Source organism: Leuresthes tenuis, unplaced genomic scaffold, assembly GCF_036924035.1.
Source record: "Leuresthes tenuis unplaced genomic scaffold, fLeuTen1.0.hap1 SCAF_3, whole genome shotgun sequence".
Lineage (NCBI taxonomy): Eukaryota > Metazoa > Chordata > Actinopteri > Atheriniformes > Atherinopsidae > Leuresthes > Leuresthes tenuis.
In genome coordinates this window covers 2,786,213-2,800,680 of record NW_027325357.1, presented here as the reverse complement: position 1 = coordinate 2,800,680, position 14,468 = coordinate 2,786,213, and the positions used below count along the sequence as shown (strand labels likewise).

General features: G+C 44.5%; 1 protein-coding gene across 1 annotated transcript in view; it reads right to left on the bottom strand.

Moving 5' to 3' along the window:
* Window positions 1–14,468, bottom strand: part of stab1 (stabilin 1) — a 111,085-nt gene that overhangs the window by 85,797 nt on the left and 10,820 nt on the right. The window contains exons 8-12 of the mRNA XM_072381442.1: window positions 14,229–14,416; window positions 14,003–14,139; window positions 9,424–9,551; window positions 6,955–7,031; window positions 3,455–3,577 (exon numbers count right to left, since the gene is read on the bottom strand). Coding sequence (XP_072237543.1) covers window positions 3,455–3,577; window positions 6,955–7,031; window positions 9,424–9,551; window positions 14,003–14,139; window positions 14,229–14,416 — 653 coding nt within the window. The remainder of the gene's footprint in view (window positions 1–3,454; window positions 3,578–6,954; window positions 7,032–9,423; window positions 9,552–14,002; window positions 14,140–14,228; window positions 14,417–14,468) is intronic.

Genomic DNA, 14,468 nt, shown 5'->3' with positions numbered 1-14,468 from the left:
AATAATAGAAGAAGAATAAACCCGGCTGCAACCTAATTTAGACGCAGAGACGGTTTTCCACCTGAATCTGTGGAGGAAAAATTATATTATAAGAAATATGATGAAATTCCTGTCAGGGATCCGTTTTTATTGCCTGCTGCACATGTTTTTATCTGCAGAAGCAAAAGCAGGAAAAGACAAAAAAAAAGGTGAAAAATACTAAATATGTTGGAGGTAAATAAAAAAAAAATAATTATAGGATCTTAAACATTAAAAATGTAAGAAGTCAGAAAAATTCAAATTTAATCATGAAGACGGCTGAATATTCAGCTTAAATTAAATATATTCTTATATCTGTTGTTTAACTCCAACATTACTTAAAAATCTGAATTAAGCATCAAATAAAAATGTCTGTTTGTGCTGATGAATATTTTCAAAGTAATGTCAGAAGTTATTTTCTTGTTTGTATATTTCCTGTTTGAGCAAATTTAATCATTGATTCTGTTTTCTAACCCCAACAAAAAAAGTAAAGTACCTGAAACAGGAGTTTAAAACTAAAGTAAGAGTAGAAAGTCACTCGTTTTATCCCATAATCTGTCAAATATCGACTAAAAAACACCAGATTATGTTCTCCCACTTGGGTTAAAAGGCTTATATATATAGGTTTATATTTTTATCATCCTGACAGTAACTGGATGATGACTGATGTGTTTCCATGGCTGAAAAGCATCAAAGAACCTCGAGGATTTCACTCTTTCATGTGTAAATTAAACCAATGACTTTGAAATGTAGGCCTTCAGATCAAGAAGTTTGGGCTCATGGTGTTTTTGAGTTTAAGCTACATTAACAAACCAGAGAAATCAGCATGTGGATGGGGTTCATGTCTAAGTTTAAGGTGGTGGATCATAATAAAGCTTATTTATAGAATAATAATAGAAGAAGAATAAACCCGGCTGTAAGCTAATTTAGACGCAGAGACGGTTTTCCACCTGAATCTGTGGAGGAAAAATTATATTATAAGAAATATGATGAAATTCCTGTCAGGGATCCGTTTTTATTGCCTGCTGCACATGTTTTTATCTGCAGAAGCAAAAGCAGGAAAAGACAAAAAAAAAGGAGAAAAATACTAAATATGTTGGAGGTAATTAAAAAAAAAAAATTATAGGATCTTAAATATTAAAAATGTAAGAAGTCAGAAGAATTCAAATTTAATCATGAAGACGGCTGAATATTCAGCTTAAATTAAATATATTCTTATATCTGTTGTTTAACTCCAACATTACTTAAAAATCTGAATTAAGCATCAAATAAAAATGTCTGTTTGTGCTGATGAATATTTTCAAAGTAATGTCAGAAGTTATTTTCTTGTTTGTATATTTTCTGTTTGAGCAAATTTAATCATGGAGGAGATTTTATAATAGAATCTGTTTTCTAACCCCAACAAAAAAAGTAAAGCACCTGAAACAGGAGTTTAAAACTAAAGTAAGAGTAGAAAGTAACTCGTTTTATCCCATAATCTGTCAAATATCGACTAAAAAACACCAGATTATGTTCTCCCACTTGGGTTAAAAGGCTTGTGACGGCACACAGTTTATATTTTCATCATCCTGACAGTAACTGGATGATGACTGATGTGTTTCCAAGGCTGAAAAGCATAAAAGAACCTCGAGGATTTCACTCTTTCATGTTAAACCAATGAATTTGAAATGTAGGCCTTCAGATCAAGAAGTTTGGGTTCATGGTGTTTTTGAGTTTAAGCTACATTAAAAAACCAGAGAAATCAGCATGTGGATGGGTTCATGTCTAAGTTTAAGGTGGTGGATCATAATAAAGCTTATTTATAGAATAATAATAGAAGAAGAATAAAGAGATCAGATTATAAACTGTTGCTGATGAGGCTGTGATGATGGAGGCAGACTTCTTTGTGTGATGGAAGAGAAGACAGCGAGTGAAGTCTTCTTATTAGCTTATTAGATTATTTCTTTAGTTGTTGATTTTTCTTTTTTCTCCCTGGGTTTTATTCAGATTGTGTGAAACAATAAAAATTACGTTTAAAAAACATTTCATGAGCCGTTTGTTGCATCTTTAATTATCCAGATAAAGAGAAAAAATTTAAGCATTTCACACTCAGCTATGAAGAAATGTTCCGGTCTTATTTATGCAGAACTGAGGTCAGTTTTGAGACAACCTTCATTTGTTTATATGAAGCCAAGAAAAAAGGAAACAGGTTCAAACCTAAATCTAAATCCAGAATCTGAGGCAGAAACAGAGTTTTTTTTATCAGTTCTCAGCAGCTTTAAAGTTGATATCTGGTCTGAGCTCCTTTATTCTCCAACACAGCCTGAACCCTCTGAGACGAGCTTTCTGTCATTTCTTTAAGGAGTCTTCAGGAATAGTTCTCCAGGCTTCTTGAAGGACATCCCAAAGCTCTTCTTTGGATGTGGGCTGCCTTTTGTTCCGTTCTCTGTCAGATGATCCCACACTGCTTCAATAATGTTGAGGTCCGGGCTCTGGGGAGGATTCATCCCTCCATAAGACCTGTTGCCACTGATTTTCAGTCCACTTCTTGTGTCATTTGGCACAGCTCAGCCTTTTCTCCCTGTTTCCCTTCCTTAAGAACGGCTTCTTGACAGCCACCCTTCCGTGGAGACCATTTCTGATGAGGCTTGGGCCAACAGTAGATGGATCAGCTGAAGGTCCAGATGCATCTCTCAGGTCCTGTCAGGTCACAGCTGGATTTTTTCCTCTTTCTTAAGGACATCACTTTCAGATCCTGTTCATCTGCTGTAGATAGTTTTTTAGGCCTGACACTTCTTCTTTTGTCCTCCACTTGTCCAGTTTCCTCAAATGTTTTAAGGACACACTGCACACCATGCTGAGATATGCCAAGTTTTCAGCTAATAGCTCTTTGGGAATCACCTTGTTGCTGCAGAAATCCTATTTTCTGTCTGTCAAACTGTGTTTTCTTTGCTGTTTTTCATAGATGCAGCTAAAGAAATGGGAACAAATGATGTGTCTTTGTGACAAAGTGCCTAAAGATCCAATTTAAAATGGCTTCTTTGCTAAGTTGTCTGTTCTGTGTCGACACAACACTGGTTCATCCCTTGAGTTAGGAGCCTTTTTCTGCCTGAATGCTTCATAGCTCAGAGTTAAGTGGCTGAACAAAGAAAAAACCTCTGAAAATGCTCAGGTACAAGGACTGAAAATGAGTGAAAAAGCAGAAAATGTCCAAAGAAAAACTCTGAAAAACTTTCAGAAAGCTGGAGAACTATTGATCAAGATCAAATCCGATTCCTGAGAAGCAAAATATAAAGAAATAACGAGACTTTCACGGTTACTATGGACACATCTGTGTATCAGATCCTAAAATTACTGCCTAATATTTGTCATATTTGTCTAAGAGTGGAAATTATTCAGTCCTGTTCTGGTTCATTCTTGAACCTAAACCAAAGAGAACAGCTTGAAGATGTTTTACCTGGTTTGGTTTGAGCCTCATCTTTCCTCCTCCCACCAGGTTGAAGTCTTGTCCCTGCAGATCTCTGTGGAGGCGCTGACCCAGGATCAGGTGGTTCTTACACAACGCCTCCTCATCGACACCCTGCAGAGACAGAGTTGTTGGGAAGATCAGTAATCCTGAATGTACTGATCAATCAGAGTCAAACTGGCCAATTAAATGCATCTGTGTTACCGTGAAGCCGCACCTCGAACCATCTGAGGTCCCTGGTTCCACCTTCCATCACTTTTTAATCATCTTTGATCATTAGTCTGCCTCCCAACACATCAAGCAACCTTTTTATTGGGAACATTTTCCCATAACAGTTTCCAGTGCTCTTCAATATGCTGCAAAAATAGTGTTTTTTTAAATAAATCTTTATCTATAAAACAGTTTGTAGCAGAGATGGAGCATTTAACTGCAAAGAAAAACAACAGCCTGAGGCGGGTTGATCTTAAATGAGCAACAGCAGAGACTTCAGGACGTTATCTTTATGAATGACAAGCAGAAACGTCCCCTTTTCTGAAGAGTCTGAAGGTATTTAAACAGTCAGGAGTTTAGGAGGAAACGTGTGACGTGTTCACAAAGAGCTTCTGCCAGAGGAGGAAACACCTAAAATATGATTAGAGGCAGTTTCCTTCTGTAATCAGGAAGGTTTAGGGCTGGGTACCGAACTTCGGTTCTTTTAAAAAGGCACCGACCGAAATGCTTCGAGTATCAGAACATGCCTCGTCTTTAATCACGTGATCAATACCTGATGGTGCTGCCCTCGATTGGCTGTAATAACGTCACACTTTGCAGGAACATGTGGTTACGCCCACAGCATGAAGTCGTGTGTGTCGTAGAACCGGTTAAAGGATGCCACCGAGGTCAAAGCGTGGCTCCATCTCACCAAGATTGATGCCAACAGTGCAACATCTGCCAAAAAGCTGCTGAGGCCAGTAAAGATACAGTAAAGAGTTCAGTGTGTGAGAACACAGAAGAAGAGTCTGATGAGATGAATTTAGGTGACGTGTTGAGGGCAGTAATTTAAATGTTTCTGCATCTAAACACACAAACATCTCTGTCCTGTAAGCAGTCAAAAACAGACGTTTTCTTTGGACGATGCTCAGATTTTATTCCCGTCACTGGAAGAAATTCTTTGGCTTCCCGCAAAAATGATGCGAAGAATGAAAATCTTTTCCTCTTCAACAAACTTCTTGTTATTTGATTTATTTGTCTGACCGAGCAGGCCGGCCAAAACATGACTGGGAGGGATCGTTTATTCTGTGAAATATGGGCTCATTGCGGTAAAACGTCAACAAACTCTCATTTTCTTTGTTTTTATCCCTCCGACCTTAAGATGAATAACAACATTTTCTTCCTCTGAAAAGAAAAATAGCACTTTTTCTTCATGTTTTTGTTGTTTAACTGCACATGTTGGTTGTTTGGATCAAACTTTCAGGTTTTATGGTCAAACTAAGTGAGTCATTTGAAATAAATGCAGAAATAAAGAGATTTTATGTTAAAATAATCAAACATGAAATTATTCAGGCTCTATGATCATCTGAAATGAGACACACACATATATATATATATAAATGTCTATATATTTATATAGACATATAAATATATAGACATTTCATTAAGTATTTCACTTTCATTCTATAAAAAACAGACTTGCATATATTTTTAAGTTTAATTATAATTTAACTCTAAAGTCTAAACCGAGCGGCATCATTCAAAACCTCCACCTCTGGACTCATCTCAGAGCACCGAGGACGGCGCAGCGTGCGGCGTTTTAACAGGTAACGTTCAGCGAAATCCGGCAGTAATCTCAATGTTACTGCAGCTTAATCCTGCAGAAAGCCGACATGTTGATGTGTCTGAAGGAAAACTGCTGAGTGAAAAGTATCCTCAGTGTGGAGGACAGTGTTAGACACCAACCTGTCAGCTGTTTGCTCTGGAAATTATTGAAATTACTGAAATTATTTGTTGTTATTTTTTCCTGGAAGAAAGCTGCTTGGATTGGAAAAATACTGAAGATTTGTGCTGTAATGTGTGATGTAATTTCCTTTTTCTTAGAATCTATATAATAAAACTGGTATCGAAAAAAGTATCGCTCAGGAACCGGTATCCAAAACCTTTGATTGATACCCAGGAGGTTTCAGACCTGCAACACTTGTCTGATTTTTGTCTCTCGGTCGGTTCTTTTCTACAAACTTTGACCCTTCTCTTTTCGTTGATATTTCAGCCGCTATCTCACACTCACTGATAGTATTTTCTGTGTTCACATATTTTCATCTGATGAAGCACCATTTAAACTGTTGTCATAGCTCTCCGTTTTCTCAAATTGAGTACGAGATTGTGACTGAACTTCAGACAAAATGAGCCAAAAGTCACTGGGGCTGAATGCTGATTAAACACTTTTCCACTACACTCAGCAGCCAGAGGTTAGCAGGCGCTAGCAAGTGTTAGCAGGTGTTAGCAGGTGTTAGCCGGTGTTAGCAGGCATTAGCAGGTGTTAGCAGGCATTAGCAGGTGTTAGCAGGCGTTAGCAGAGGTTAGCAGGTGTTAGCAGGCATTTGCAGGCGTTAGCAGAGGTTAGCAGGCGTTAGCAGAGGTTAGCAGGTGTTAGCAGGCCTTAGCAGGTGTTAGCAGGTGTTAGCAGGCGTTAGCCGGTGTTAGCAGGCATTAGCAGGTGTTCCCCCTCACCAGTGCAAAAAGGACCTACAGCCTACAGTTTGCCATCAAAGTTGCTGTATTTGAGTTCTTTTCTGAACATTTAAGCCATGAAGTTGCCAAGATGGCAGCAATGAGGTGATTGTTCAGGAACCGGTATCGAAGTGAAGGTATCGGTATGGAAAACTTTTGATTGATACCCCAAAATGAATGTTTATAACCAGATAAAGTGTCTCATAGTGAAACAAACAGCCTGCTATAGACGTGCTCCAGAGGCAGATAACGTGGCAAATTAACTGGCTTTATCTACAGACCAGTGAAGAGCAGAAAAGGACTGAAGTTTGCTCTCTGTGTCCTCTTCCGTGTGAACAAACTCTGAAACAACCGAATCAAAATCAATCCACAGAAACTTCAGCTGCAAGTTTAAGCTCCTTAATTCATTCACAAATACTCATGTTCTGAAGTTCAGGCTCATAAAAGGAACTTCATCCACTAATTTCCATCTAATTTCCCTCTAATTTCCTTGTTTAAACCTAAACATTGATTAACGTTACAGAACTTTTCTGAACACTCGACACAAACAGTTTCAGTAAGAAGTTAATCAGGGAGCATTATCAATGATCCATTTCTGGGAAAACACAGGTGAGTCACACCAGTTTTCTCTTTGCCAGGTCAGACACGATGAGTAAAGTTCTTTCCATTCCCCCTAAAAGCCGACCCGTTTCCCTCTGATTAATTAATTCTGAAATAATATAGAAGATCCAGATTTTTAACGTGTAATATTCAGTAAATTTAAAGCGGTTCAAACACAGTTAACTCACAGTCAGAGGCGCTTTCAGCAGGGGGATGAAAGCTGTCAAAGGTCCGCTGTGACTCAGCAGCACTGAGCAGCCTTTCTCTGTAAAACACACACAGGTCAAAGGTCACGGAAAGATGGCACCACATCAAAAATATAAAGTGAAGGCTCTACTTCTGCTTCTGTAAAGCATCTGAAACACTGCAGATGGAGTCTGCTGGGGGGCTTCAAGTCCCTGATGTTAGCTACAAAGAGCTTAATGGAGCGGCTCCATCTACTTGAATGCTCTTGCAAAGGCTTCTGTCCCAACTGGGTCCCTCCGTTGGTCCCAGGATTGTCGTCTAGCAGCTCCTACACCACGCCTAAGACAATCCAAACTCTGTTCATGTGTCGTCCCACGATGGTGGAATGACCTACCGAGCGCTACCAGAACAGGGGCGTCCCTGTCTATCTTCAAGAAGCTCCTGAAAACCCAGCTCTTCAGAGAGCATCTCCTATCCCAGCACTTACCTTGTACTTCCCTCCCCCCTCTATCTCTGCACTTTATCTTTCTGCTCTTCCTTCTATGCCTGCACCCTATCTCTACTCTGTCCCCTCTGACAGAGTCGGACTCCTGGGTTCCTTCTATGTAGCTTATTGTTAGCTTTTTATATAGCTGTTATATCTTCATTTGTAAGTCGCTTTGGATAAAAGCGTCTGATAAATACAGAAACATAAACTCTATGCTTGACCGAATAGTTCATAACACATTTTTCTGCAGTTATTTCAGTTTTACTCTGACTTTAAGGTCAATATTGAGAATCCTGGCACCCAAAAGAAAATCCTCGGTGCAAGTAGTACCCAAAAATTAGCCAAAATTCTACAAGAAAAGGTCACATATTGTCTAAAAATGGATTTGTCAACTAACATTTCATAATGATGTGGTTGATGATGCGCATTTGTGACAACATCTGCACTTAAATTAACCAAATAACTGCTAAAACGTGAATAATAAAGTCTTTCTGCACTTCCTTCTATGCCTGCACCCTATCTCTACTCTGTCCCCTCTGACAGAGTCGGACTCCTGGGTTCCTTCTATGGAGCTTATTGTTAGCTTTTTATAAAGCTGTTATATCTTCATTTGTAAGTCTCTTTGGATAAAAGCGTCTGATAAATACAGAAACAGAAACTTTGAGGATGTGGTCAGAGCTCAGAGTTTATATTCTGATGAGATCGTGACATTAATGACATTCCAGAGAAGGATTTAGATTCAGTGACGTTTCGTACATCTGATGCTCAAAGAGCAGAATGAGGCGACGTGTGCAGAAACCAAACAGAGAGCTAATGTTAGCTTCCTTCCTGTCGTCATCTCCTGCTTTCACATTATTTCTCTCCACCTGTGGAGGTTCTGCCCTCTTCCTGTCCAGATGAATGGACTTTTTCCTGATTTATTCCTGCTTTATGGCCCTTCTGGGACCAGTTATCCTCCTGCCAGGACCTCATTTCTGACACCAGACCCGATAACTTCATGAGTTTTCTACTCCTCGACTGCTTTGTCATCTCTTCCCTAAACTCTAGAGCTTTACTGGGTTTTCTCTGATGGCCTTATTGTACGAGACTAACTGATTAACTGATATTAACGTGTTAATTTAAGTTGAGCATATCGAGTCTGATTCATTACTAACCCTTTAACTCTTTGAGTGTCACAGGTTTGAGCTGTTGGAGAAATTCAAATAGCTTCTGAAAGCTGAGAGGTTTCCTCTGTGGTTATTACGGTAATTTATCTCCCATTGTTACAGGAAGCCGGCAAACCAGCCTCAAAACCTGGACTGAAATAACTCCAGAAGAGATGAAAAAGCTCAGACTTGTTGCTGCAGATGAACCTGCAGAAGATTAGTGACTTTTGGTGTAAGGAACCCATTTCCCATGTGCTGTTCCCAGCCAGGATCCCAACCAGAGACCAGCTCATGGTCATTTTATCTGATCTTCATATGAGAGAAGTGTGTCTGCAGCCTGAGAGCAGAGCTGGAAATAACTGCATCTACATAGTTTACATTTTATCGCCTGATTTTGCACATTGAGAGAAAAATTATTATTGTAAATATGTTTTATGTTTAAATGTCAAATTTAACATGAAAAATGTGTTGATGGTGTACATTTGCAGAGTTTTTTAATCACTAAAACTGTAAAATCAATAGTTTTCTATAACCAGACACTGAAAGTTCTAAATATTCTCTGTATTTAACATGAAAAATTTATATTTTTTAAATCACTAAAACTGTGAAATCAAATCCCACTTTCTTGTCTTTCTTTGTCTTAAACATGCAGTAAATTGTAAATAACCAGATATTGAAAGTTCTGATTATTTATGGAAAAATTTGACGTTTTCTGAACCTTTTTATGGTCCAGAGGGACATTTTGAGGCTTCATTTTAAAGCTTTAGGTGTATTTCTTTCAAAGGGACTTTTTATCCTCTCGACTGCAGTGAAAAGGCTTTAAACAGGAAACTTTTTACCAAACAGGGCCACGGTGCCGGTCAGGTTTTCTCTGTGGCTGCCGCTCGAGTCCAGCTCTATGATGCGCTCCATCAGGTTGCCGTAGCAACGCCGACCATCACCGATCTGACCCCTCTCACACACACATCTGAGAGAGAAGATGCAAGCACAGAGGGGCTGATGAACGACACGATAATCCAAGGTTTTAGCAAGAAGTATCAATGCAGTGAAGTAGAGGAGGGGGGGAGGGGGGGGAGGGGGGGGGGGGGGGGCGATATGGCAAAAAAATCACGATTTCGATTTTATCTTAAATTGAAAAATGAAAAACAGACAATGTTGCAGAAGTATTTTCGGCTGGGCAGCTTGAAGCAGGCGTTCGAACCGCTCCTTTTCTACAGTCTTGAACGGTACCAATACTTTGCAAGATAAAAGGTAACTGCTTCTGTTACCTCTTTCTATCACTTGCTTGACTTGTCATAGGAGAGCCTTTCTCAAACGCCTGAGTTAATGTTGTCTGTTTGGTCTTAGCTAGCTGCTGCTTACGCCAGCTGCTGCTTACGCCAGCTGCTGCTTATTCCAGCTGCTGCTTACTCCAGCTGCTGCTTACTCCAGCTGCTGCTTACGCCAGCTGCTGCTTACTCTAGCTGCTGCTTACGCCAGCTGCTGCTTATTCCAGCTGCTGCTTACTCCAGCTGCTGCTTACTCCAGCTGCTGCTTACGCCAGCTGCTGCTTACTCCAGCTGCTGCTTACTCCAGCTGCTGCTTACGCCAGCTGCTGCTTACGCCAGCTGCTGCTTACTCCAGCTGCTGCTTACTCTAGCTGCTGCTTACTCCAGCTGCTGCTTACTCCAGCTGCTGCTTACTCCAGCTGCTGCTTACTCCAGCTGCTGCTTACTCCAGCTGCTGCTTACGCCAGCTGCTGCTTACTCCAGCTGCTGCTTACTCCAGCTGCTGCTTACTCCAGCTGCTGCTTACTCCAGCTGCTGCTTACGCCAGCTGCTGCTTACGCCAGCTGCTGCTTACTCCAGCTGCTGCTTACTCTAGCTGCTGCTTACTCCAGCTGCTGCTTACTCCAGCTGCTGCTTACGCCAGCTGCTGCTTACTCCAGCTGCTGCTTACTCCAGCTGCTGCTTACTCCAGCTGCTGCTTACTCCAGCTGCTGCTTACTCCAGCTGCTGCTTACTCCAGCTGCTGCTTACGCCAGCTGCTGCTTACTCCAGCTGCTGCTTACGCCAGCTGCTGCTTACGCCAGCTGCTGCTTACGCCAGCTGCTGCTTACTCCAGCCGCTGCTTACTCCAGCTGCTGCTTACTCCAGCTGCTGCTTACGCCAGCTGCTGCTTACGCCAGCTGCTGCTTACTCCAGCTGCTGCTTACGCCAGCTGCTGCTTACTCCAGCTGCTGCTTACTCCAGCTGCTGCTTACGCCAGCTGCTGCTTACTCCAGCTGCTGCTTACGCCAGCTGCTGCTTACTCCAGCCGCTGCTTACTCCAGCTGCTGCTTACTCCAGCTGCTGCTTACGCCAGCCGCTGCTTACTCCAGCTGCTGCTTACTCCAGCTGCTGCTTACTCCAGCTGCTGCTTACTCCAGCTGCTGCTTACTCCAGCTGCTGCTTACTCCAGCTGCTGCTTACGCCAGCTGCTGCTTACTCCAGCTGCTGCTTACGCCAGCTGCTGCTTACGCCAGCTGCTGCTTACGCCAGCTGCTGCTTACGCCAGCTGCTGCTTACTCCAGCCGCTGCTTACTCCAGCTGCTGCTTACTCCAGCTGCTGCTTACGCCAGCTGCTGCTTACGCCAGCTGCTGCTTACTCCAGCTGCTGCTTACGCCAGCTGCTGCTTACTCCAGCTGCTGCTTACTCCAGCTGCTGCTTACGCCAGCTGCTGCTTACGCCAGCTGCTGCTTACTCCAGCCGCTGCTTACTCCAGCCGCTGCTTACTCCAGCTGCTGCTTACTCCAGCTGCTGCTTACGCCAGCCGCTGCTTACTCCAGCTGCTGCTTACTCCAGCTGCTGCTTACTCCAGCTGCTGCTTACTCCAGCTGCTGCTTACTCCAGCTGCTGCTTACTCCAGCTGCTGCTTACTCCAGCTGCTGCTTACGCCAGCTGCTGCTTACTCCAGCTGCTGCTTACTCCAGCTGCTGCTTACGCCAGCTGCTGCTTACTCCAGCTGCTGCTTACTCCAGCTGCTGCTTACTCCAGCTGCTGCTTACGCCAGCTGCTGCTTACTCTAGCTGCTGCTTACTCCAGCTGCTGCTTACTCCAGCTGCTGCTTACTCCAGCTGCTGCTTACGCCAGCTGCTGCTTACTCCAGCTGCTGCTTACTCCAGCTGCTGCTTACTCCAGCTGCTGCTTACTCCAGCTGCTGCTTACGCCAGCTGCTGCTTACTCCAGCTGCTGCTTACTCCAGCTGCTGCTTACTCCAGCTGCTGCTTACGCCAGCTGCTGCTTACTCTAGCTGCTGCTTACTCCAGCTGCTGCTTACTCCAGCTGCTGCTTACTCCAGCTGCTGCTTACTCCAGCTGCTGCTTACTCCAGCTGCTGCTTACGCCAGCTGCTGCTTACTCCAGCTGCTGCTTACGCCAGCTGCTGCTTACGCCAGCTGCTGCTTACGCCAGCTGCTGCTTACTCCAGCCGCTGCTTACTCCAGCTGCTGCTTACTCCAGCTGCTGCTTACGCCAGCTGCTGCTTACGCCAGCTGCTGCTTACTCCAGCCGCTGCTTACTCCAGCTGCTGCTTACTCCAGCTGCTGCTTACGCCAGCTGCTGCTTACGCCAGCTGCTGCTTACTCCAGCCGCTGCTTACTCCAGCTGCTGCTTACTCCAGCTGCTGCTTACGCCAGCTGCTGCTTACTCCAGCTGCTGCTTACTCCAGCTGCTGCTTACGCCAGCTGCTGCTTACTCCAGCTGCTGCTTACTCCAGCTGCTGCTTACTCCAGCTGCTGCTTACTCCAGCTGCTGCTTACTCCAGCTGCTGCTTACGCCAGCTGCTGCTTACTCCAGCTGCTGCTTACTCCAGCTGCTGCTTACTCCAGCTGCTGCTTACTCCAGCCGCTGCTTACTCCAGCTGCTGCTTACTCCAGCTGCTGCTTACGCCAGCTGCTGCTTACGCCAGCTGCTGCTTACTCCAGCCGCTGCTTACTCCAGCTGCTGCTTACTCCAGCTGCTGCTTACTCCAGCTGCTGCTTACGCCAGCTGCTGCTTACTCCAGCTGCTGCTTACTCCAGCTGCTGCTTACTCCAGCTGCTGCTTACTCCAGCTGCTGCTTACTCCAGCTGCTGCTTACGCCAGCTGCTGCTTACTCCAGCCGCTGCTTACTCCAGCCGCTGCTTACTCCAGCTGCTGCTTACTCCAGCTGCTGCTTACGCCAGCCGCTGCTTACTCCAGCTGCTGCTTACTCCAGCTGCTGCTTACTCCAGCTGCTGCTTACTCCAGCTGCTGCTTACTCCAGCTGCTGCTTACGCCAGCTGCTGCTTACTCTAGCTGCTGCTTACTCCAGCTGCTGCTTACTCCAGCTGCTGCTTACTCCAGCTGCTGCTTACTCCAGCTGCTGCTTACTCCAGCTGCTGCTTACTCCAGCTGCTGCTTACTCCAGCTGCTGCTTACTCCAGCTGCTGCTTACTCCAGCTGCTGCTTACTCCAGCTGCTGCTTACTCCAGCTGCTGCTTACTCCAGCTGCTGCTTACTCCAGCTGCTGCTTACTCCAGCTGCTGCTTACGCCAGCTGCTGCTTACTCCAGCTGCTGCTTACTCCAGCTGCTGCTTACTCCAGCTGCTGCTTACTCTAGCTGCTGCTTACTCCAGCTGCTGCTTACTCCAGCTGCTGCTTACTCCAGCTGCTGCTTACTCTAGCTGCTGCCTACGCTAGCTGCTGCTTACGCTAGCTGCTGCTTACGCTAGCTGCTGCTTACGCTAGCTGCTGCCTCCCCTGCGGTGCCGGTGCCGCCGGGCCCCTCGCTATTTGGCTCTCAGCATACTGTTTGGATGCTTCCTCTTCAAGTGATGGAACAGTTCGACATCTGAACCGTTTCTGTGCAAACTTGTTTGATCAGTTGCGTAAAAATCCAAACCAGTTCCATATAATGGAGGTGGATTTTTTCTTAGCAACCAGCTCCTCCCTTTGGCTTTCAGCCACAGCTCTCCATGCGGCTACACACACAAACAAGGAGGCGGGTAAGAAAGCGCGTCACTGCCCGTAATTCGCCGTGATTGGTCGGTCAGGTTGATGATGTAACACGTCTAGTGCGTCAGCAAAGAACTGCAGTTTATAGAATGTGTCCGAGACGATCCTACGATCTGCAGTTTGACAGATCGTTACGGATCGTCTTCACGTTGCAATCCTTCATGATTTAATATTGTCACATCGCCCAGCCCTACAGCGAAGTCGTTGTTCACCGAGCCGACAAACATCTGGAGCATTAATAAACATCTGTGTCCTGAACCGTTAAAACTGTCTGACCACTTGTGTCACATAAGCAGGCTCTGATCAATCATCATCCTTATCTCTATCAAACTTCTCTTAAAATCACGGGCAGCCAGGTTAGGAAAGAGCCCCCTTTGACATTTTGGCTTCTAGGTTTATAAGATCGAGAGAGAATCTGCCTGACCTGGGCCGCCCATTCAGTTCAGTCTCACAGACAGCGGTGGCGTCACAGGTATCAGGCGAGCAGGCAGAGAGGAGCTGGCAGCCGGACTCAGGCCCGCCACCTACAGGCGACATGCCGGACATACACTCACAGCTGGACTGGGAGACACAGACCAGCAGAGGGAGGTTAAACAGAGCTTAAAGATTTTATCTTTGCTTTCTGACCTGGCTCCGGAGGGCCTACTAACCTTGTTGGGTCCTTTGAAGACGCAAACAGTGGAGTTGAAGGGACATCCTCCGTTGTTCTCCAAGCAGGGATTCCGGGGGACGCAGATCCTGCCGTCGCCCTCGTAGTCGGGCTTACAGGCGCAGCTGATCTTTGACGCCTTCATGGAGCACTGAGCGTTGACATCACAGTCCTTCTGCGAGCAAACGTCTGAGCAGAGAAACAGACGCCGGGTCAGACTCATTATCATCGAAACCGACAC